The 24403-nt window shown below is 34.5% G+C and overlaps 1 protein-coding gene across 2 annotated transcripts in view; it reads left to right on the top strand.

Annotated features, from left to right (window-relative positions):
• Window positions 1-24403, top strand: part of LOC106463041 (ETS-like protein pointed) — an 89091-nt gene that overhangs the window by 17319 nt on the left and 47369 nt on the right. For both annotated transcript variants that reach the window (XM_022390450.1, XM_013923011.2), the window contains one exon: window positions 2794-2962. In XM_022390450.1, the coding sequence (XP_022246158.1) occupies window positions 2794-2962 (169 nt within the window). The remainder of the gene's footprint in view (window positions 1-2793; window positions 2963-24403) is intronic.

Genomic DNA, 24403 nt, shown 5'->3' with positions numbered 1-24403 from the left:
GGATGATTAATCTAAGAATGATATTATTTTCTTGAGAAAAAGAGCAGGAAAATCACATTTGCAAAAATAACTAATTGTATTTTGGCACTTGTGTATAAAGTTAAAATCATAAATAATATTCAACGTTAAAACTGGTACACAATTAAAACGTCATCCTCAGAAAACATGTAGAGTCGTCAACTTTTAGAAGGCCATAGATAGGCCTAAATAAAATATTTTTAATTGTGTACCAATTTTAACGTTGAATATTATTTATGAGTTTATCTTTATACACAAGTGCCAAAATACAATTAGTTATTTTTGCAAATGTGATTATCCTGCTCTTTTTCTCAAGAAAATAATATCATTCTTAGATTAATCATCCTGACGTTGCTTAATGAACAACTTCCAATCATCAGTGCCCTCTACAAACAGTTATCGAACTTAAGCTTGCTCACTCTTCAGTTTAGAATCTTGACTGATATTTTTATTTTTCGTGGCACACCGAACTTTTTATCTTTAGGTGCGATAGTTACCGAGCTGATATCCATGAAATATTATCAAAATGAAAAGTAACTTACACACGCGCCTCTCTCTCAAAACCGCACTCTTTTTCAATAGTTTCACCCGCTCATCAAAAGGCTTCTAATAGCAACTGTGATATTGACAATGGGCTTCATTTTAGCTTGCAACCTTCACCAAACCACTACCATCAGGTGATATCTGGCTGAATATATTCAGATCTAGTACCATTCATTATATGAATTAACTTTCCTGCTGTGGTATTAATTCTTGAGCAGGCCATTTTAAGAAATGGACCTTTTCAAATATAGTGCAATTAAATTCCTTCATGTTCAACTTTGCCTTGATATTCGGCTAATCCATGTTTATTGACTGATAATTACTGTCTTCCCACTTTGCTCTTTGGTTTCTAGAATACTTTAGTTAATCGTACTTATAAGAACGGTGCCGGGTATCATAATACCTGTTGGAATTACTTTCTCCATCGTCGATCATTCTCAGTCTGATAGTCGTTATTACGCATCGTTACTCAACTCCTGTTTATATTGCAACAAGCCTCTGTGAAGGACGGGCAGTTCATTCTTGGGCCACACAACTTGACAGACTTTCCATAGACAATTTCATATAAATAGATTTAGGCTTTCATGGCCACGTTTAAACGGACCAACGACATAAAAGTCCATTTTAGCTGCATAGGGAACACTTGACAAGTGTGTAGTTTCTGTAATTACAGTTTCTTCGGCCAGCGTTTCTGTGAAAAGAGACTTTGATTTCGAGATGTGGTTGGAACCTTATGAACTTTCGATTTGTAAACCTTCTTTAACTTCAAATCCTAATTTATGACCTTTATTTTTTAATCGTACTATGGTAGTAATAGACATGGCCAACTTCGTTGTATTGGCTTTTTAGGTTGTAAGGTTCTCTTTCGTTACTACAACCTTCACTTTGGTGATGAGGTCGTTACTCAGATTGGATTGGGATGTGGTTTCGGAGGCTGTTATGTCAGTTTTTCAGCTTCCTAGAGCGTTAAACTCCCTTGAAAGTGTTACGTTCTTTGACTCTGTATCGTTTCACAATAGTCTAGCTATACGAATATTCCTTCCCAGAAAAAGTTGTGGCACATTTCTCCAGATACAAGTTTACTCTATTGGTATTGTAATTGGATCAGTTCACCAATATAGGTACTAAGCGTGTGACTTTTGAAGCCACGATTAGTATCTGTAGCAACACATCTCTGCATTAACGTATACATATTCTTATAAAATGTGATTAATCCTATATAATCTCTTAAAGTTCCATTTTAGAATATCGGGTCATTATTACTGTAGGGGAAAAAAACGTTTTAAAACTTGCCATAAGGAATAATTCAGAAGTTTTTATGGCCAAAATTATCGAACGTTTTAGCCTTGCGAGAGTGCTATATTGCTCCTTAAGACAAAGTATGTTGTAAACCAAGCACTGAAACCATCTGACTCATAAAAGAGACAATTCATAGAAACAGTGCAGTTAAATATACTTTCACATGTGTCAAGCACGTGGAACGCTCACGCGCAAATACCCAATACGAATAAATCTGTCATGTTATGAAGCACAGTGTGCAGTGAAAATTTATAAGGTACAATAATACCAACTTATGAATCTGCCCCGAAAAACGAAAGCCTATTAGATATATAGCCTTTCACCCCCTCCCCCAAAAAAGTATTAAACCCCATGGATCGTTTGTCCTTGGTATTTTCGCTCAATAATGACTTTAATGTCGGGAATCCAACAAAGTTGAAAGTCTCTACTTCCAATTTGAAAGTAACTAAGCAGCTTCTGAAGTACGAGTCATAGTTAATTCGGATGATTTATTGACGGTTTAAATAGTATTACTTTGCATATTGTTTGAGTTGACACGATGACATTTGTGGAGACGATTATTTTGAATTTGCGAAACAAAATCATCACCGTGGTAGTTGCAAAGCCTGCTTGCAATGTTTTTCTGCTTCTGTCTAATTTTCTAGAATAAACGTAACGTTGGTTTCGTATGTGGGTAAAAAAGAAACGAAAAAACTATAGAAGTGAAAAAATGTGGCTTAGATTTAAATATTTTCCCTTCCTACGGCGATTCAGCGGTAATCTTGAGGGCTTATAACGCTAAAATTCGGGGCTTAATCCCTGCAATGGGCCCAGATAATCTAATGCGCATCTCCTCGCTCAACAAGAAACAAGCAAGCAAATACTTTTTTCTCGCAGTTTAGATACAATCTTAAATATGTAATTTACATATAAAGACTTTTTTTTTTTTTACAGATAAAATTCGAGATGGACTACGGTGCGTGTGACCGCGCTTCACATGATTTGTTCCCATCACATGCCATCAAACAAGAACCGATCAACGATGATTCATGTGTGCCCCGATCCATCGGATCCATGCAGAAAGTTCCGTCAATGAGTGATCTTTCCGAAGAAAGTTCTACTGGTGAGTTACGGTTTTCCTTATACTTGTAATCATGTCATAATTCGTGTTAAAACATCTCTCTCAAGTTATCCCAAGGACATTTTTTATTATTGGGCTTAATAAAAGACAATTTCTTCATATCTCTCTTAAAAAAAATTCTTTGGAGGTCTAAAAAAAAAAAGAATAACTGCTAATAATGAGGCAAATTGAAATGCATAATGTATGTTAATCCATTGATTATATTGCTCGAGTAGCATTTTATATGCATTGCCTATGCAAGAAATGTTGTTGTTTTTTGTGTCTCGGCAACAGGAGTATTTTGAGGCAGTATTATTAATTAATAAAATGCTGAATATCGGTAAAAGTAAACCAGTATTTAAATTCGTGATATTCACCCAACATCAAACGAAGGTCCGATGTACTGGCCTGGTGTTTTATAGCGTTGCGATCAATTCATTTTGTTTCCCGTTGTTCTTGTTCGACTCCAAGAAAGCGATACCATTAGTGTATGTTAATATAAAAAAAAATACAATACATCGATACGATACACCCAAACGTAATGCAGAAGATTTGTAGGTATGCATATGATTGTACTTTTGTTTTAACTAAGTTTTGATCATTCGAAAGATACACGGATTTGTTGACAGTGGTATTATTGTTTGAAAGAATATGGCGGAATCATTTTTAATATCAAGATGTATTGTTGTTGTTTTTTGGTGCCCCTAATGTTTAGAATTTGTGTGTGTGAGAGAGAGACGTACGATGATAATTTTTTAATAAACATACATGCCTTTTATTGCTATTGTGAAACCTTTCTGAATATTGTTAAATATCATTGAATATATACAAACAACAACAACAAACTATTCTAACATTAGTGTTGAAAACAAAAATCTTGTTTGAAATACAGTAAAAGTGTTTTTGATGAACTTGCCATGTAGGGAATGAAATCCCTTGGAGTGTTGAAGTGGTGTACGCAAGCGCTAGGTGTAAAGTGATCCCTTGGCGTGCGTCCCTGCAGGAGGGATAAAAAAGATGTGAATGGGATGTACAAGCTCAGCGTGCTCTGAATAGACAGCAGCTGTAGATAGAATGATATCAGGCTCACTTACAGTTGGTTTGTTTCTGTGCAAAGGCTAAAAAAGCTCTGTTGAATGTTACGAGCTATAAACACCTTTAGGGTGTGTGTGTGTGTGTGTGTACGTATACTGGTCTTTGTTCGACTGAGGCGAGCAAACGCAACTTATAAAGTAATAGTAACATATTTGTGTTACTGTTCCTGAATAATTAAATACTGCGACACACACAGAACGTTAAATATTTATGACAATTTAAGCCACCTATTTATAATGAGAAGTAGGATTTTAAATACAAAGGTAGTCTGCAATAGTCATTCAAAATCAATCGAATGTCCAGCTGCCAGTTTACTATTGACAGTCCAAATGGACAAACATAAGTTTGAAATTGCCAACTGTCAGCTAATTACCAGTTGACTTTTCGAATCTCAAATATCAATTTACTGTTGACACTCCAAATGGCTAATTAAAAGTTTACTACTGACAGTCGGGCCGAGCGTAGCCCAATGGTTAACGTGCCAGACTGTGGGGCCGAGGTTTCGTGGTTGGAGCCTTATTACGGCCAAAAAACAAACAAAATGGCGCCCAACACTTTAGATTAGAATAGCCTACGAGTTGGCGGCGGATAATGTTTATTTCCTGCCTTTTCTTAAGTGTAGCACTTTGAAACTAGGGATATCCAGCGCTGGTAACCCTCGAATAACTTTGAGCGAAATTCAACAAACTACTGACATTCCAAATGACCAACTGTAACGTATTCTTCTTCACACACAAGTTTTATAATTTACTATTAACAGTCAGTCTAAATGATCAACTAGCAGCTAATTACCAGCTGGCTGTTTCTTCCAGTTAAAAGGCCAATGGCCAACGAACAACTAGCGATCAACTTTTGTCGACTTTTTTTTTCACAGCTTATCGTCTTTCTTTCTGATAAAGCGCTGTTATGTCTGGTCTTTGATGGTCAAACGCTCCATTGGTTGAATTTAACTTAAATATCTATACAATTTGTATCATCTTTTCAAGCATACCTAAAACATGTTCATTTATATTATACGTTAAACTTTAGTCATACTTGTTTTATATTACAACAAAAACTATATTATGACACTATTAGCTATTACTTTACCTAATATTTCTGTATACAGGATATCCTTTAATTACATACGTAATAGTAAATTGAAGTGTACCAGTATTTGAAGCTAAATAATTTTAATTAATTAATAGATGAAGGGCCGGAAAGATTCGATGAACTTTGTGCTTAAACTAGCTATAAAATGCATCTGTCTAGTTTTCTTTTAGGTGATTACTATGAAATTGTATGTGTTAATTTTGACCGTGTATTTTAAAACAATTTTAGAAAATGTAACTAAAGTCTATACGTTATTACTGAAAATATAGAACAGAACGCATTGGTTTTCCAAATGACAATTGTATGTCTTTTAAATGCTCCTTTTTCCATTTGATTTTTTTTTTAAAGTTTGTAAGAATGTTATATTAACTTCTTTTTAGTATTGAAATAGCAAAGCAGGTTTGTTTTTTGATTGCCATCATGGGTTATTTACGGTAGCTTCCGATACAACAGGAGCTAATTAATCAAGATTTTTCTGCTGACGCATTGAAAGAGAAGAATCGTGTAGGAGTTCTCCTTCACATCCTTTCTTGTTTCGGACGCACTATATGTTTATAGCCCATGATTTGTTGCATACGGGTTCTTCAATCCAGGAAAACAAATTACCACCATTTTTTTTGTTATGAAACGTGTTGAGAGAAGATAATACGTTTATATTTTTAAGAATATAACCAATTTTTGCTAAAGGACTGATTTATTGAGCTCTTTTCAAACTGCTTATTAGGTGCGTAGGTTCTAGCCTTTCTTTCCACATACTGTAATGTCAGTCCCATCTTTTTTATAAAGAAGTACTTGAAATAGAACTGAAACAAATCACTGTGCACCTGTATTGACATGTCTTTCAAGTTGTATAACTTATTGTACAACTTGTATAGTACTTTCACAGTTTATTTTAACAGAAAAAGTGTATATTTTAAGATTTATTGTTATGTTTTGATCAATACTTCTCCATAGCTATTGTAAAATTTAAAAAAAAAGTCAGGGTAGGATGCGTTACTTTGATTTTTGATGTATAAACTATAAATAATTAACTTTCTTCTCTAAAAGGACTAGTAAAGTAACCTTTACCAGTTCACGGAGGGTTGAGTACGTTATATTAACAAGATTTGGAATATGGAGATCAGGATGTTACGTGATAACCTTAGCATATTTAAAGTCGCAAATGGAAACGCATGTATCAAAACTACTTTTTGACATTATTGGCGTTTATAAAGTAGTGATGTTACCGAAAATTGATTGCTTTTGGGAAGGGAATGTAACAACACAAAATATTCATGCATTCTAATGGGTCAATGGGTGAATAAAATTTCCAAAAATGGTACGCGGTATTTCACGAAACTTTTTCAAATGATTCATGATTACTGCTGGATACTATGCTAGGATCTTTTCCGTTTTTAGAATATTAGATACAAATGTCAAGGTGAACTTTGCTTACTACCAGACCAATAGTTGGAAATTTCTACCAAATATTGATGAAATCGCTACATACTAACCTTTACATCACTTTTGAGTACCTACATAGTATTGTGTGTTTACTGGCCAGAGATTTTTTTTAAAACTCCTACAATAAGAAAATATGAGAAACTTTTACTGGCTAAACACCAGATGATATTACTTAGGAATAAGAAACCGACAGAAATACTGTAGGCGCCCAGAAGATGGAAAGCAAGCACTTATGTACAGCCACAGTTAGTGAATTTAATAAGTCGGTCACGGCCAGGCGGGAATCTTTCTGTAGGTTTGTGCAAAATAAATTGAAAAATTCTTATCTAATTTTCGTCAACTTTGGCACAAAGGTTGATTGTCTCCCACGAACTATTTGGTTAATATTTGGTGAATGCACGGCAAAGGTCAAGGTCACACTGAAGGTCGACCTTCTTCGTTAAAATGGACGCCAGTGGATATTTCGAAAAACAGTCAATACTGGAGAACAAATTGAGATAGAGGATCTTGGCACCTGGACCTACATTTTTGAGACTAAGAGGTTATTTGGTGTATTATTTAGGTATTATTTAATAAAATCACTGTGGGGCAGGTGTTGCACTCTCTGGGTATCCTCTTAGTGACTTTACATTTACTTGGCTAGAGGCATTCTAGGTCAGTAGTCTGCAACAATTTTTATATAACACTTGTCATATACGACAGCAAACAGATGTACATAATGCTTCTACTTGTACCACGTGCTGCACTCTCTGGGTATCCTCTTAGTGACTATACATTTACTTGGCTAGAGGCATTCTAGGTCAGTAGTGTGCAACAATTTCTATATAACACTTGTCATATACGACAGCAAACAGATGTACATAATGCTTCTACTTGTACCACTGCATTCAATAACAAAAAAGAAAAGGAAAACCGGGGAAAAGTGCACTTACTCTGTTGTCCAGCTGATTGCACTCATCCAAAATAAAATGGCTTCGGAAAGAGTTTTAGTTGCAAATCACCCGACGATCATTCTTGCCTACGGTAAACCGCAAATGGGGAAATCTTAATTTTAACAGTGAAAAAAAAAACTGACCTTGTAATAACATAAAATAGAGAATAAAAGAAAAATAACTAAAATTTGGCATATAGTCCTTACTTAAAATATATTGGAAATCGATACCAGATATCGGAATACACGTCTTATCTCTGTGTCCTTTAGAGCAGGGATTCCCAACCTTTTTGTTCCTCTGTACCCCTTGGGCATTTTGACAGGTTCCCATGTACCCCTTGGCCTTGGGTATTCTGACAGGTTCCCATGTATCCCTTGGCCTTGGACATTTTGACAGGTTCCCATGTATCCCTAACAATTAAGGATCAAAAATTGATAAGATTATATTGATTTTATATTATTTTATTATAAAATCTGTATGTGTGGACTGCATGAGGATCTTATAGTATTGATAACATCGATAAATTGAACTCCACGTATATTTATGTGAGCCACTTTGCTCTCTTTGTCTGATTAAATTAAAACACCATGTAAAGTGTAGACCACGGTTATACTCTCAGACCCCTATGTACCCCAGGTTGGGAATGTCTGTTTTAGAGATATGCACATGTTGGCTATTGTTGAACGTTAATAGTAAGTAATCGTTTCTGTAAATTAATTAAATACCATAATTTGCTAAAAGCAAAAAATATATATATATTATTTCTTGCGATACTTTTCTGTGGCTTTATCATTTTGTAATTTATTTTTGTTAGAGTATACTGTAGTAATTATAGATACGTTTATTACCCCTTTTGGATTATATATCACATATTGTGAATTTTTATCTTCTGTTTACTTATTCTCGCATCCAAACAAGTTGAGAGAGTATTATTCGTCGTGTGTACACAAAAGTGGTAGTTTTAGTCGATTTAAGATAAAACGTGACACAGAAAGAATATTTTGTACAACTTCATGAGAGGTGAATAAATAGCGTGGTCGTTACTATCGGTAAAAGAGCTGAATCCGCGAATTAAGAGTGTAATAAAGATCATTATTTTAACCTTTGTACTGTGTGATCCTATAAATTTTTTGTAACTGGTCAAAAACTGTTTTCATTAAAGATTTGGTACCAACATTACGTGAGCAAGTGGCAGATGAGCTGTTTTGAAGCCTTTTATAAATATGACTTTACCAACACAAGATATGGCAGCATATATGAAACTGGAGGTAACTACAACGGATACTGCAGCCTATTCTGAGGCATTATTTATTAGCATTTGAATTTGAATGATATGATTTGCTTGTCGGCAATAAAATGCAGGGCTCAACTATGAGCATTGATATTACTGGTAATTTAGCCAGTGACGTATGGCAAATCCTTATAAATACAGAAAAAAAATATTTCAATTATGTAATGGCAATCGTTAAAAAAAACTGGTAGAATAATTTCTTGTTCTAGTGTTACCGGATGCTCGTGCCAGACAAAAGAAGCGTTTTACTAATCGCAGATTTGAAAATGAAAAACAACCGTCCAAAACGTAAATTTTTACATTTTTTAGCAGATTGTGCTTTAATGAATTTTAGAAACAGTTTTGGGTTGCTTTGTACTTGCATACAAAGTCTCTTGATTCCTGTGTGACGTAGAATTGTTTAAACGTGTAGAATGCTGTGAACTAGTAAAATTTTACATAGATTTAGCTCTATCACTGTCCTGCTAAAACTCTACGTGGATTTATCACTATCACTGTCCTGCGCCGATGGAGCTAAGTCGAATGTTGACTGAATTGATTTAGTAGTTGTAATTCAAAGTTCAACTACAAATCTCTCGGAAGTATTTGACGCTCTTGGAATACTGCGCTTTATTTTCAAAAATGATTTAGCATCATCTTACCCGAATGTATACATTGCTGTCAGGATGCTCATGTGTTCCAGTGACTGTTCTAACCAATGAGTAGAGTTTTTCAAAGTTCTAGATTAATTAGATCCTATCTTAGATCTTCCATGTTTGTGAAGCGTTTAACGTTGTTGACAAGGCTCTTCATTGAAAGACTTTATTAACTTTATTTGTATTTAAGCGAATAGTTACACAATGGGCTATCTGTGATGTGCTCTCCACAGGTATCGAAACCTGGTTTCCAACGTCATAAGCATTCAGACTTACCGCTGAGCCACTGGGGGCCCTATCGAAAGAAATCTTACAACAATGTCGAATTTACAGAAAGTTGTTTAAGGATCGGTAACAAGTAAAACGTCACAAGACATTTGGCGCGAAATGAATACCGGAAGGGACCTAGAATTATAAACTTTGCTGACGTCATTTGTGTGTTTTATTATAGTTCATAGACGTCTCTGTTTGAAATACACGAATTTTGTATTTGCGAAATAACGCAACCTTTTTTTACTTTTTAATATTTACAACACAGTTTGTTTACAGTGTACAACCAGAAGTAGAAAAGTTGTTTGTCCGTCCAGTCAAAAAGTTCAACTCCTACTTTACTAAATATCTTTTATATTAACAACTGAACGTTTTTCACACTCAAGCAGTACTTTCCACGGACCCAAACAATTTAGATCTTGTACTGTAAAGTTTCCAATCCTATGGAATAGTTTTTATGCTTGGTAAGGTCAAGAACAAACTCTTCCAGCAGTCTATAGTCCTTCCTAAAGTTACTTTATTCAGTATCTGGTGTACACTACGACATTACTAATCTACCTATATGATATGTTTCTATTTTTAATAATTTTTTCCTCGATTTACATTGCAAAACATAATGTGTTGCTTTATCACATGTTAAATGGGTATGAAGACACTTGCATTTTTAAAGATAAAATAAGTTTCTGATTTATTTTATTTTTTTGTAGGCTGCATACAATAGAGAAGTAGTTGACGCGTGATCTTTGCCGCGTTTCTTCTATTGTAGGGTTGTCAGTTGACAGACATTTAATAAACAATTCACACTTTTTTTACTATTGAGTAGCTTTTCAAGATGGAAGCTTACATACACTTAGGATAATAGTAAATGGTGACCTTTTTTTGTTGTTGTTGCACTTGTTCACACGCTCATACATCATGCTATTTAAATAAGTAAAATTCGAATGCTCTCTCATTTCTGAGTTTATAAAACTTATTTTTATCGTATAACGCTTTTATAACCTAAAAAAAGTTTTAGCCTTATATAACTTTAGACATAATAAATAAATATTTAACGATATACAAATTAAGTGACGCAGATCCCTTTTAGTACTTGTGCTCAAAAATCAAAATATAAACTTCAAATATAAAACTTTAAGTTATTCAAAGTAACGTATTACAAGCTTTATATGAACAAGGGCGCCCGCAGAAAAAGAATTAGGGGAGGGGGTCAAGTAACTCAAGTTTGAAAAAAAATATGAAATCGAAATATAAATACCTTATTTTCAATAATATGGAATAATAATTTTACATATCTAGTATTTTTTTTTCTTTTTGAAAATCCAGGGCGGGGTCAAGTGACCCCCTTGCCCATTCCTGCGGACGCCCATGAATTAGCGATGGGTGATAATCACTAGTTGCCTTCTTTTTTTAGTCTGTCACCTCAAAATAAGGAACGGTTAGCGCAGGTAGCTCTCGTGTAGCTTTGAGTGAAATCTAACAGTCTGTTTGTTTATTTATAGTTAAGGGCCAGAGCTGTAGGAAGGAGTTGCAAAGTGGGGAGAGAATGAAAATATAAGGAGTTGCTTTTTCAATCTAGAGGAGTCTGGGGGAATGGTCCCCAGAAAATTAATATAGTAATGTAATTTACAGTTGCTATATAAATCAAATATGTAAAAGTGGGGTACAACACCCCTGTTTCTAACGCCTCTGCAATGGGCTATCTGTACTGTGCCAACCACGGATATCGAAACCAGATTTTTAGCGTTATAATTCTGCATACTTACCGCTGTGCAATGGCGGTCGGAATCCATCAAAAACAAACCAATCGTAACATTAAAATAAAAGAAACTTAGTACTCAGTATTGTTGTTTAGCCGGAAACTGACGTAACGCAATAGCCATGACCTTCCTATGTGGAATTTTCTCAGAAGTTTAGGAAACAATTAGGCTAGACTGTATTAGTGAATATGTTAATCGGTGAATGATTAATCAGTACATGCAGTTTGTTACTGCTTTCCATTTAGTTCAGTGTTGTAATTATTAAGTTTATGTTTAGACGAAGAAACAAAGATACGAAATCAGTAAGTGGAATTTATGTCAAATGTAGTTTATATGTGGAATAAGGCCTATCGGTGAACATTGGTTACTCTAAACGTTGAACTTGAAATAATACTTTTGTTGTTGTTAAGTGAAGTGGACTTTATGTTATTATGTTTTACCAAATGATCAAAAAGAACCTGACCAACAATAAAAACCATTATAACGGTACTCGCCATATATATTTTCAATGCAAACTTAACCAATGTACATGTAGTTTCAAATAAGTTATTTGTATATGTGTGTAGTTTCTCAAAATATTCGCGTTTTATGAATGTGTGTGTGTATGTGTGTGTGTGTGGTTGAATGACATTTTGCCATTTTTGTGTGAGAAGGGAGGAGGGGGGACCTGCTAAGATATATATTGACAACTTAGAACATAGAGAAGGTATTACTATATACCACATATTTCTTTTTGTACCTTTTACAAACAATTAAATACAGTTTAAAGCCAAAATTTCAATATTGAAAATCCTGCCAAAAAAAAAACTAACACAAAGACTCCTCCTGCCTTTGAATTCTTACGCAGGAGGTTTAGTCCCCCATATTTCGAATCGTCATCTTTTGATGCTTTCTAGCGAGAGTGAAACACAAAGTTAAAGGATTGTTAAAATATTTTTTGTATTTTCATCGTTGTTTTTTAATGTGACTTACCAAACTCTTTTGTGATTGAATGTGTTTTTTTATTGTCATTACTGTCAGGAACATAAACGATATTTTACGTGACTTTTTTTTTTTTAATGTATAAAAACGAATACTTAAGTTTTCTTCCTGGACACTTTATTCTCGCCTAATTTGTTAGTGGATCTACTCTAAACGATGTCGTAAATATGCACCCTTCCCTAATTCTCCGCTATTTCATCATTCATTGTGAGTCTAGCGACCTGGAAAAGATTTATAGAATTACCGAAGACTTCTTAAAACTTCAAAACGCTGTAGCACGCACGCTTGTAGCCTAAGGCTATACTTCAAGCTCGCCATTTCTAGCGTCCTCCCTAAACATGTAAATCACCATCTTTTACCACAGGAACAGAGGACGAGTTCCAAAAGTGGGGAGGAAGAATGTTGAAAATTGTGAGGAGTAAAGGATTTTAGACCTGGAGCACAAGGTTTATAAAAAGAATGGCAAAGATAGGGCTCGAGTTTGGATTGACAGTGGAGTTTTTATAGGAAAATTGACACGAGTTAGTAGGATCTGAAGTTGGAAGAAAGATACAAGAGAAGACGAGGCTAAGTATTTCACGATTAGGGAGTGATGTAATATTTTGGTGTTTAGTAAGTATGTTTAAGTTGGATCTTATTATTGATGTGTGTGTGTGTGTGTGTGTGTGTGTGCGCGTGTGTGTGTGTGTATTATTAGCACTATAGCTCCTGTCATCGACTGTGTCGCCTTCTCCTGCTAAAATGTCCGAGTTCCCATTTCTTTCTTCTACAACTAATAAAAAAAATCGTCCAATCGCTCTCGTGTTGCTCATCGGTTTGCTATTTCCAGTGAAACAAGAATTCTAGCCAGTTTTGGGCTGTTGTGTTCTCATTTTCCTCTTTCCTTCAATGAAATTTCCCCTAATAGTATTGAAGATACGTCATATGACGTATTCCATTTTCAGAAATTTCGAAAACTGTATCAAGACACGGTAGTGCCAACATGTGATGTCTTCATAACAGCATACAGAGCAAAACCTTCCACCAATCACAGTAGGATTAGACGAAAGTTATTTTTTGTAAAACGTGGCATCAAACTTTTAAACATCAATAAAACTTGTTTTAAACAACTGTTAATAATCTCGATAAGAAAAAAAAATATGCATCTTTACGGTCTCACTCCTGACTAACAGCAGATACTCAGTGAATTCACGCACAAAACTGAAACCTGTATTCTTAAAACAACAACAACAAACGAAGTAAAAACCAAATATCATCACACAACACCGAATCAAAAACTCATTCCAAACTCAGTTGCCAAAGATTTGTTTCACCACTCTACTATTTACATCACCTATTTCCATTCCTGAATATGTCGAATAATCAAAGAGCAAGCGCTGGATAAGAATTTCTAAGTCTAGTAGTCCTGTTAATAACACTAATGATCACCCTAGAAATTACATTTCACCAATTACCAGTCCGAGCATATCGCCTAAACGTGTACTCCATATGCCTCGTGTTTGTTACAGACGATCTCTTAAAGTTATGTAAGTCGCCATATTTATCTTTTAAACCAGAAGTTATCAAACTTTTTGGGCCCTTCTAAAAAATGTTTCAGGCTGTGGCATCCACCCCCTCTTACCCACACACACAGTGATAGCAAATTACTGTATATACTCTAAAATATCCGTTATCGCAATATTTTTTATGATCTCGCGACCCCCTCCTTTTGACCTACTTTTGGGTCGGGATCTCAGTTTGAGAAACGCTGGTTTAAACTGATGGTTAGTGTAAGTATTGGAATTTAATAATCTTTGTAAGTCATGCTTGTAGCTCCTGGTGTTGTCTTATTCCTACGGTTTCATTGATAACACTAAGGTAATCTTGGACGATTGCATCAGAACAGAATAGAAAATTGCTTCAAGCTAACAGAGAACAGACATATTTACTAGTTGAGTTAGCCTTGGGCAGGTTAAGATCGTAAAATTGGGCATTAAAGACCTTCGATGCTCTTACGCGGGTACTCAGTTTATACAAGTGTATTTTCAATGCAACGTTAAACCTTCTACAATTGTATCTGATATACAAATTATGTGTGGCAATTAACAGTGGGATGGGTTGAATTCTGAAGATCTTGGTTACATGTGTTTAAGATAAATGTACATCAACTTAAGTAAATCTCAGATTCTTAAAAGAATACGTGTACGGTTTATTCGAATTCAAACTTCGAACAAGTACCATTATTTATTTTAAAACATTGTTTAAAAATATGAGGAATTCTCCCAACCTCATATCGAACTAAGTGAATGGGGGTAGTTTTTTTTATCTTCCGGTTTTGAAACAAATGGTATACGAGTACAGAATTTACGAGGCAGTTTTTACTGATAAAAATAATAATACATTGTAAGTAAAAACATTTACATTAAAGCAGCTAGTGTTTAATATTCACTGACGATATTTCTGTACATAACTTTGAGTCTAGACGAATCATTAAGTAGATTTAGAAGTTCTTGTGTCATGCGCGGCCGAAAGTTTCTGTGATTGTCTGTTTGGTTTCGATAGTCGCGCAAAGCTATACAAAGACTGTCTACATTAGTCGTTCCCATTTGGAAATGTTAGACTAGATGGAAGACAACTAGACTACAGCGTTCCGGATGGTGAATGTAATGGTCTACGGCTCAGGTCCCGTTGTCAAGGAAACAAGCTGTGCATTTTGAGTCTGTGGGTGCGTTATAGGAGTGGCGGTCAAATGCCTTTATCCAATAAGAATATCCCAAGAGTAGACTAGCTGTCTTCTCTCTAGAGATCTATCAGTTCAAGATTAGGGACGGCTTGCGCAGGTAATGCCTATGGTGCTTTGCACAAACTTCCGCGAAACAAATCAGTTCCGCAAATGAAGGAATAGAATTGCTGTATAATCCCAATCTTGATTCGCTTTTAAATAAGAGCACTTGTGTCGTTTCTGAAAAGAAATGATGCAATTACTACTAAAGAGTACGGTTTGACAACAATAGTTGTATATTAATTTCTGTCGGTCCCGAATACAAAGTTTGATACTTGCACAGATAAGCAACGTGCATTAAATCAATACATTTATCGTAATCTATTGGCGTGATTGTATGAATAAAACAGTATTGCAAATTATAGGGTGTTTTACCAAAATGATAATCTTCACAAAGGCCTGCACCAGTGGCACATCGATAAAGTCTTAAAGCTTATAACGTTAAAAACCATGTTTCGATACCCGTGCACCGAAAGTTCATTGTATACCTTTGTGCTTAATAACCAAAAATTCCTCACTAAGGCAGATCAACAAGTAATACTTAAATTTATGGAATTTGAAACTACCGTAATAGCTATATTTTAGACCTCATGTAAAATAATAGTGAACATTTTTTTTTTTTTCTGAAACAAAGAGACTAATAATAGGAGATTATAGTGATTTGGGTTGCTGTGACGAAATATGTTTCGCGTTTCTTTTTCATAACTAAATACCTTGGAAATGTAATGGTAACAATAATAAATATTTAAACTTTTGAAATGTATCGTTAAGTATAAAGGTTTTTTTTATTATTATTAATAAATTAATATTTATTTCGTCTTATTAATTCGCCGAAATATATGTATAGGTATTTTGAAATATTTATTTGAAAGATGAATATCAGAAAATAAACGGGATCTGCACGTGCTGTATTCCAAAATTAAAGTGTTTATTTGCTTTGTTTTGTAAACGTTATGACCATCTGCAACTGAATGAATGCATAGCTGAGGGGATTTTTTTTTGTTATATTCATGTGTTATCTCGTGTAAAAATAACGTTTGCCAGATCTATCGCGACAAAGTATTCTTTGATTGCTATTAAAAAGCTAGATATGTTTCTTTTTTTACACTGAATTTGAATATTAAACTTACCTGTAGAAATAAATCCACATTTAAGTGAATTAGTAGCTTTCATCTGATGTTGTTGTTGTTATTATTAGTATTATTATGTGTTCACACATTGCACTTCAAAAACTATTTTTCCTTTACTTGTCTATAGTTTGATCGGATGTGTAACAGTATCATATTAGTTGGTCATGAGAAAGATTAAGTGCTACTGTGGGAAAGTGCTTGAGGGATTTTTCGGAGTCACGTGCTCACCTTATTGCTGACCTTGGGTGACAGGTAGATCAATTTCCCACAGTAAGCTGTATAACTTACACTTCTGCTACTGTGTCGTTAGCCTCCGACCTTTGCTTACCGCTGGAGTGCGCGTACCTCAACATAATTTACCTGGCATCGAGGGAAAGATAATTTTCGTAATGACACACAAACACACCTTACGACACTGCAACAAACTACCTTCTTATATGTGATCTGTGTCACGAATAGCTTTGTTCAAACTAAGCTAAATATCTTGGACAATAAACACGCTTATCTATATAGGTTTTGTCGTGATCGTATGCTGTCTGCAAAACTGGTCAAAATAAATGCACTTTGTTTTAGCCTTTAAAGTGTGATATTAACATGAATTAAATCTTCTGAAAGATAACTAACTACGCAAGAAAATTGATTAAAAATCGTACATTATATATGCATATGTTGATTTAGATTTTGGAAATAAATGCACGAATACTTCTTTAAATCTGAGAAAATAGTCCATTGGTGAAATATTTTTTGGGTAATGGTATAAAAAAAAATTATACTGATATGACAAGTACTATAAACAATTAAAAAAAAGCTTTCACTGGGACGTATTTATCTATAAAGATGGCAGAAAAATAAGCCTGTGTATAATTTTCACCTGAATTTGCGATTCAAGAGTACGGCAGAAGACTTTTAGTTCATCATAAAATTGATTATATTATTATTGCTGTCACTGATCTTAATTAATATTTGAATCTAATCATATATTTCTAGCTTAGTGACATTACTACACATAATCAAAGTGTTAACTAATTTGCTATAAACAGCCGTTGAAACGCTTCGATCGCTTTAGTGGTAGTTCTCTTTTCATTCTGGGCTGGACTTGACCTAATGGAAGCAGTTTGAAGGGTTCAAGGTTCAAGACATGAACGGGCACCTATATGCTCAATAAAAGTGGGCGTAAATCCCACTATTCGTTTCAAAGAGCCAGACAAAGCTCTTGAGACGGCGGGTGCTGCTCGCTGGTTGCCTTCCTTTTGATCAATAATTCAAAACTATGAACTGCTGTAACTGAACCTTATTGGCCTCTTTGACCTGACTAAGAGGTAAGCTTGAAGGCTTATAATGTTAAAACCGTGTTTCGATACCCTGGTGGACATAGCACAAATAGCTCATTGTGCATCCTTGTGTTTAATAACAAATAAACTGACCTGGCCAGTTAATCCACGTGCACATAAAGTGCTATCCAGGTTGAAAATTTAAAATTCCAATTCCATTCAAAACCTTTATCACCATATTCATGAACTTGGTTTTCCCACGAAATTTGGCCACTTGGAAACGATAGCCGCAGGTAATACTTGAGAATAGTCGCGGATTTTGGGACTAGGTTTAATGTATAGATTTAAAGTGACAACTAGGACTTGCAATGGGAACTCTACCAAAATATCTTTAATACTTATTTTATAATAAGTTCATTATTGTTTTATAGTGCTGGTTTAAATGCCTATTAACAATTAATGTAATTAATGGTGTTGGAGCTATATATTAGAGGTAAATAATATAGACATAAAACTATTTAAACTGAACAAATTACCCATGATTGCAATTTTTCGTAGCCTCCCTGCTGCGGACAAACCTTTGAGTAGAAATGGTAACAAGGAAACATTACATCCAAATATTACAAATTCATAATAAAAACAAACAAAATCCCACTTTACAGGCTCACACGAGGCAACTAGCACGATCATGCGCAGTGCTAATAATGATTTCTTGGATGGGATGGTTCGGAAGCAACGAAACGAAGAGTATTTTGGGGAAGATCAGTTAAATTCGTCATTAGACATCTGACCTACCTTATAAAATGTATCTGACATTCATGTTGTTACTGTTCAGGATCAGAAGATCGTTGACAGTAAATTGTTTTTGAAATATCATGGGGGGGGGGGTAATAATAATAATAATACACCTCTGCTACCATACAATTAATTTTTTTCTTACCACGAAAGTAAAAGCTTCCAGCAGGAGGTTGGGCGACGTGGTCAAGCCTAACCACTGCTACTCGCCACACCTATCACCACTTCCTTCCTGTGTTTAAATCTGCACTCAAGCGACGAGACCAAGCTTTTGAACCCTGTGGTGTACAGTATCAAGATAGGAAGGAACATGGTACTGACCCAGCGGCAGACTTGTTTCTATTTCGTTCGCTTTTGTTTCTTTGTTCACTCAACTAATTAAAATGTAATGTATTTCCAGTCTCTTGCGGTGTATTGATTAGACTTAATAGCTTTTGCTCCAGACTCTAGAGTTATATGTTGCGTCACATTTAAAATGTAAACGTTACAACCATCTCAGACTGAATGAATAAACAAAAGAAAAAAACCAACAAAAAACCTTGAAACTTTGTCTCTCTTCATACGTTATACGTTGACTTAAATTGACTGAAGCTCAGGGATTTTTTTTTCGTGATATACCGTGTAAAAATAACGTTGCGATAAAATATTCCTTGATTGCTATTAAAAAGCTAGATAGGTTTACAATTAATTCAATAGGTTTCTTTTTTATATACTGATGAAAGTAACTCAGAATTCATGAATATGAAACTTAAATTACCTGTAGAAACGAAACGTTTAAAAATCGAACCAGATTTGATCGTTAACTAGTTAGTTTTTCTAAGATAAATAAAAGTTATTGTCCCTGTAGGTTCATGTAAAACACGTACACAATACTAAGATAGTAATTTAGTATTTTAGCTCAGTTAATGTACCGGTATTGTAACAATATTTTCCCTTTTGTTAAAGAAACAAAATACATAGAATGACTGTACAACACAAGACTAACCACGTGCGAGTCTGGTTTGCACAACGTCAATTTAATTTATAAAATGAACGATATTGTTGAGAGGGAGGAATGCAGATGTTATTCAATCGTTCACATAAAGAAAACCATATGGTGCTCTTTTTGAAATTCGCTATAAATAATTTTACAAATTAATGGTTTAAAATTTCTATGTATTTCAAAACAAAACTTTTACTCTCCCTCCTCCCTTTGTGAGTAATACACGTTTAAAACTACAGCGTACAAATGGCTCTTTTTTGTGTACAGTTCTACAGTATGCACTTTATATGCATAAGACGAGAAACTGTATGTGAAGTTTTAAGCTATTGATAGAAACTACCACTATAACAACTGGGGGGGGGGGGGTAACACCCGTGCTGCACGCGTTAATTAAACTAATGGTAAAACTATATATACATACATGAACCTTAAACTTTGGTTATCTCATGCAAACACTCAACATCACGTCTATTTCGCGTTATCAGTCACATCTACAATTAAGTTCATGGTATTTATACAAAAATAACTAAGATTAGTGTTACCCATATAAATTCATCCATTCAATGCACCCTTACCTCAGCAATATGAATGAGCGCAGCTTCCCAGAATATATATACATATTGGTTGACAAAATAATAATAATTTTAAAGCTAACTACTTGACAGACCATTTGTCACAGCAGATACTGCTACAAACTCTGTAAATCGTTTGAACTCGCTGACCATGCCTTCTTCTCACCGAGTTCTGAGAACGTGATGTGTCTAGACTCCACTAACTCCAGTGATAGAGGATGATAGAGTCAGAACTACAACGCCTCCTTAAGGTAAAGACGATAAGCATTTGAGAAAAAGAAAACTGTTAAAATAGTCGTATTTTAGATACTAGAAATCAACATATAAACCGCATAAAATATGTATTCTGTAAAACTAAAGCTGTTGTATTTTAAGAGTATACAAACATAAGGTAGGCACTACTTTCTTTAAATTTGTGTAACTCTTCTACTTTTACAATAACCATTCGCTTCACATTAGCACCCAAGCCTCATGTAGTATAGAAAATTAAATATTTTATTATCATTACGTTTTAACGGGGTGTATAAAGATCTATAGCCTACTAAACTACTGTAACAGAGAGCTGGGATGTGAATACGTGGACTAATTGTAAATAACTATAGCCTACTAAACTACTGTAACAGAGAGCTGGGATGTGAATCCCTGGACTAATTGTAAATAACTATAGCCTACTAAATTACTGTAACAGAGAGCTGGGATGTGGATCCCTGGACTAATTGTAAATAAATTATAAACTGTGATTGGGTTGGTACTGTAGGGGAGCTAGTTTTGGTTCGTTGGGTTGGAGAGCTGATGGGGAATGTTGCAGCTTATCGAACTGTCCACGATCTCTCTCTCTCTCTGTGTAACCGTTTTATTTTAAACCTTGTTGTTTTGGTTCCTACCTTTTCATTCACAACTAACGTTGTTGTTGTTCCTGATTTTTTCCGTTGTTACAATAAATTTATTCTGGTAATAGAAATCCTTCCTCTGTTGTGAAATAGACAAAACTGATTTATTTATTGATCACTTAGAATAACTCTATTTCTTTGTTTTTAGTTTTAACTTGAAATATATATGTAGCGTACAAAAAATGGTGTTTACTTCATGATTTGTTGTACTTTTACCGTTAAATTTATGGACTTTTTTTTTCTTTTTTTTTACAATGTGCTGTTTTCAGGGCAACGTTTCCAGTTCGTTAAGAAGTTTTCTTTTAGGTACAGTTCATGTACGAATTATTGTTACTTTTTGTTATATATATGTACTTAAATTGTGTTTGTTTGCTTATAAATGTGTTCCTGCTGAGCAAAAGAATTTGGAGGATACATCACCACACGATAGTCAACTTGTATAAAACGAACATACTCCAGTAAAACTTGATGTAATGTCAACGACTTAAGTATAATGAAGTGATTATATTTTAGAGGGGACTTACTAAATGTTTCGACAGAACATTGGTCTGTTCCCCCAAAATAAAACACTTCATTATACTTATAAATCGTTGTTTGCCAACTTATTAGCATAATGTGTTTCCTTACTGAAGTAGGATGTAAGGTCGTTGTTTAAACTCAAAGTTTCATCTAACCAGTACAGCTAAATATGAACAGCATCTATAGATGTGTGTGTCTGGTGATTATTGATCTGACGCTGGCAGAATTCGGCTTATCCTTTCCTCTGATAACTGCAACTTTGTTCCTTGTTAGCTTGTTGTTTTTTATCTTATCGCTGATTGCTTACTTTGCTTTATCCTAAGGGGTCCAGAAGTGCAATAGTGGATTGTGAAACAGAGAATCCATTGTTTACGTCCTATCCGCTAAAAAAAACTACTTTCCGCTATTTGGGAACGTGAGTGCATTAAGAACTACAGTCAAATCCTACTATTTGATTAGAGTAGCCCAGAGTTGGCGGTGGGTGCTATTAACTAGCTGCCTTCCCTCTAGGTTTACCGTATATCCATAACAAAACCATCTTCTCGTGAAGGTGGAGTTATTAGAAACTTAATGTTAAATACTAGCAGAAACCCTCAAAATATTTCCTGTAAAATTAGTATCTTTATTGCAACAGTATTTTTTTTAAATGTACGATTTGTAGAATAATACAAACGAAATGTAATATTATACACCGAAATGTGCAAGTCCACTTATATTTAGGTCGTACTTTATAAAACCTTAACTAATGTTAGGCCTCAGTTAGATATAGAGAGAAATTAACACTGTACCGTGTACGTTTTTAACATTAGCTTAGTTAAGACTAAATTATACCTTACTTAATACTATTTGTAAATAAACTTAATGTGATTCTAGGACCTAACGTCAGACCTTTTTGAAAACTTCAAGCTTTTAATGTTATTGTACAAAATGGTTAACAAAGAATATTTACATCTACCTTTTTTTTTGTTATTCCTTCGTTCATATAGCAGTTGTAGTGATTTGTTCATAGAACTTTCCAGCTCTCTGGCGCAAGCAGGTGCTTGCACTGTTTTTCTGGGTAAAATTCTTATTGCGCATGCTTATAAGGCGTACCAGGAGCAGAATTATAGTATGACAAAATTTCGGTGTCTGCTATTAGAATTATTTTGTATTATTCTATAAATCCTGTACTTAAAGAAGTAGTGTTGCATTAAAGACACTAATCTGAGCTCAAATGTCTTGCGGGTCTCTACTAGTCTCATAATAATAATAATAATATTCAGTTTTTATTTGTTATGATAATAAGCGCGCACCTTATTATCTAAACACGCATGCGCGCACACGTCATTTCCGTAACAGGCAGACTAACAAAGCGTATTATTATATAGATTGCAAATTTTGTCCAGTTAGTAAATTCGTTAAGTGGAATGGCACAAAGTAATTAATTATATCTCCTTGTATCTTTTTAAAAATAAAATAATTTTTAATTTTTGCGTATTTATTATCAAAGATATTTTAAGAATTCGCCTATTTCACTGATATGGTAGTTTTTGGCTTTGTTATCAACATTAAAAAATGACCTAGTTAAAATTAAGCAAGTTATTACGTAAATGCTTAGTCCGTAAAGTATTCACATTTTAACAGTGATAGAAAACTACAGCTTACCACTACTTGTACAAGTGACAGGAAAGCGATTTTGAACTACTTAATAAACTACCTACAATGTTTGTTGTAATCTACCGTTCAGAAGTGTTTGGTATCTGCCTTAAAATTTATGTAATACGATTTCACAATTTTTTTTTAATATTGCACTTGTATAACTTATGATAGAAATACAAGAAAAACGGGAAAATAAACATATCGGCCTTCTTCAGTTTTCCTTCATTAAAACCTCTCAAAATAATGTAATCAAGTTATTAACTCGTCCTTTTTTTCACGATATTATTCACAAAGACGAAAGGAAGGAAATGGAGCAAATGAGAAAGTAAAACTATTTGCTTTTGTTTTTGAATTCTATGTACTAGTCATGCTTGACAAAAAACATAAAAAAATTCCGGAACACACCACCTCCCACTGTTTCACTTCCGTAAGCTAAGTACAATTATCCAGGCGATTGTTCACATTTACCTATACGGACTCACTGGGCCGATCGTTAACTCGTATTAACCGGAAGAGGGCGATTTCCTTTAATGCTATAGATTTTACTGTAAACCTCCTCTAGTTTCTATAACATGAAACAGAACTGGAAATTTTGTTTTCATAATAATTTCATCCCAGTTTTGTTATTTTCTTATTGCAAAGTTACACAGTAGGCTATCTGTACTCTGTCCAACACGAGTCTCTAACCCTGGGTTTTAGCGTTGTAAGTTCATAAACTTACCGCTGATCCACCTGAGGACTCTAACGTTGGATGATGATATATGCATAAATACAGACAGTAAATTTAAGTTCGATAAGAAAAGTAATTGCACTACAAAAAAACAAAAAAACATCTACAAAAGGAATTTACTGTTGTCACTACATAAATAAATGGTTGAGGGTGAATGGTACTCTGCTCCTAGGGCAGTGTGAGTTTAAACTCACAAGCTTTATCCTTGTTTAGCTGTTTTACACGACTAGTTTTCCACCAGAGTTTGAAAAACAGTTTTGGGTTCTATATCCTCAATATTTGTTGTTGTTGTTTGTTGTTTTTTCTTTGGGGGGGGGGGTGCTATTACTGCAGTTATCTTTGTGAAATTGTGGCTCTTTGCAGCGTTCTACAACTTTTTATAGTTTCTCTTATCTGTTTGGAATGTACTACGCGGGTTTAAATCTATACAATACGATATCTGATGCATGCACTATGGAATGTACTAAGCGGATTTAAATTTATACACTACGATATCTGATGCATGCACTATGGAATATACTACGCGGGTTAAAATCTATACACTACGATATCTGATGCATGCACTATGGAATATACTACGCGGGTTTAAATTTATACACTACGATATCTGATGCACGCGCTATAGAATATACTACGCGGGTTTAAATTTATACACTACGA

Source organism: Limulus polyphemus, unplaced genomic scaffold, assembly GCF_000517525.1.
Source record: "Limulus polyphemus unplaced genomic scaffold, Limulus_polyphemus-2.1.2 Scaffold1310, whole genome shotgun sequence".
NCBI classification, from domain to species: Eukaryota; Metazoa; Arthropoda; class Merostomata; order Xiphosura; family Limulidae; genus Limulus; species Limulus polyphemus.
The sequence above is the reverse complement of the archived record's forward strand: the minus strand, read 5'-3'. Positions and strand labels throughout refer to the sequence as shown.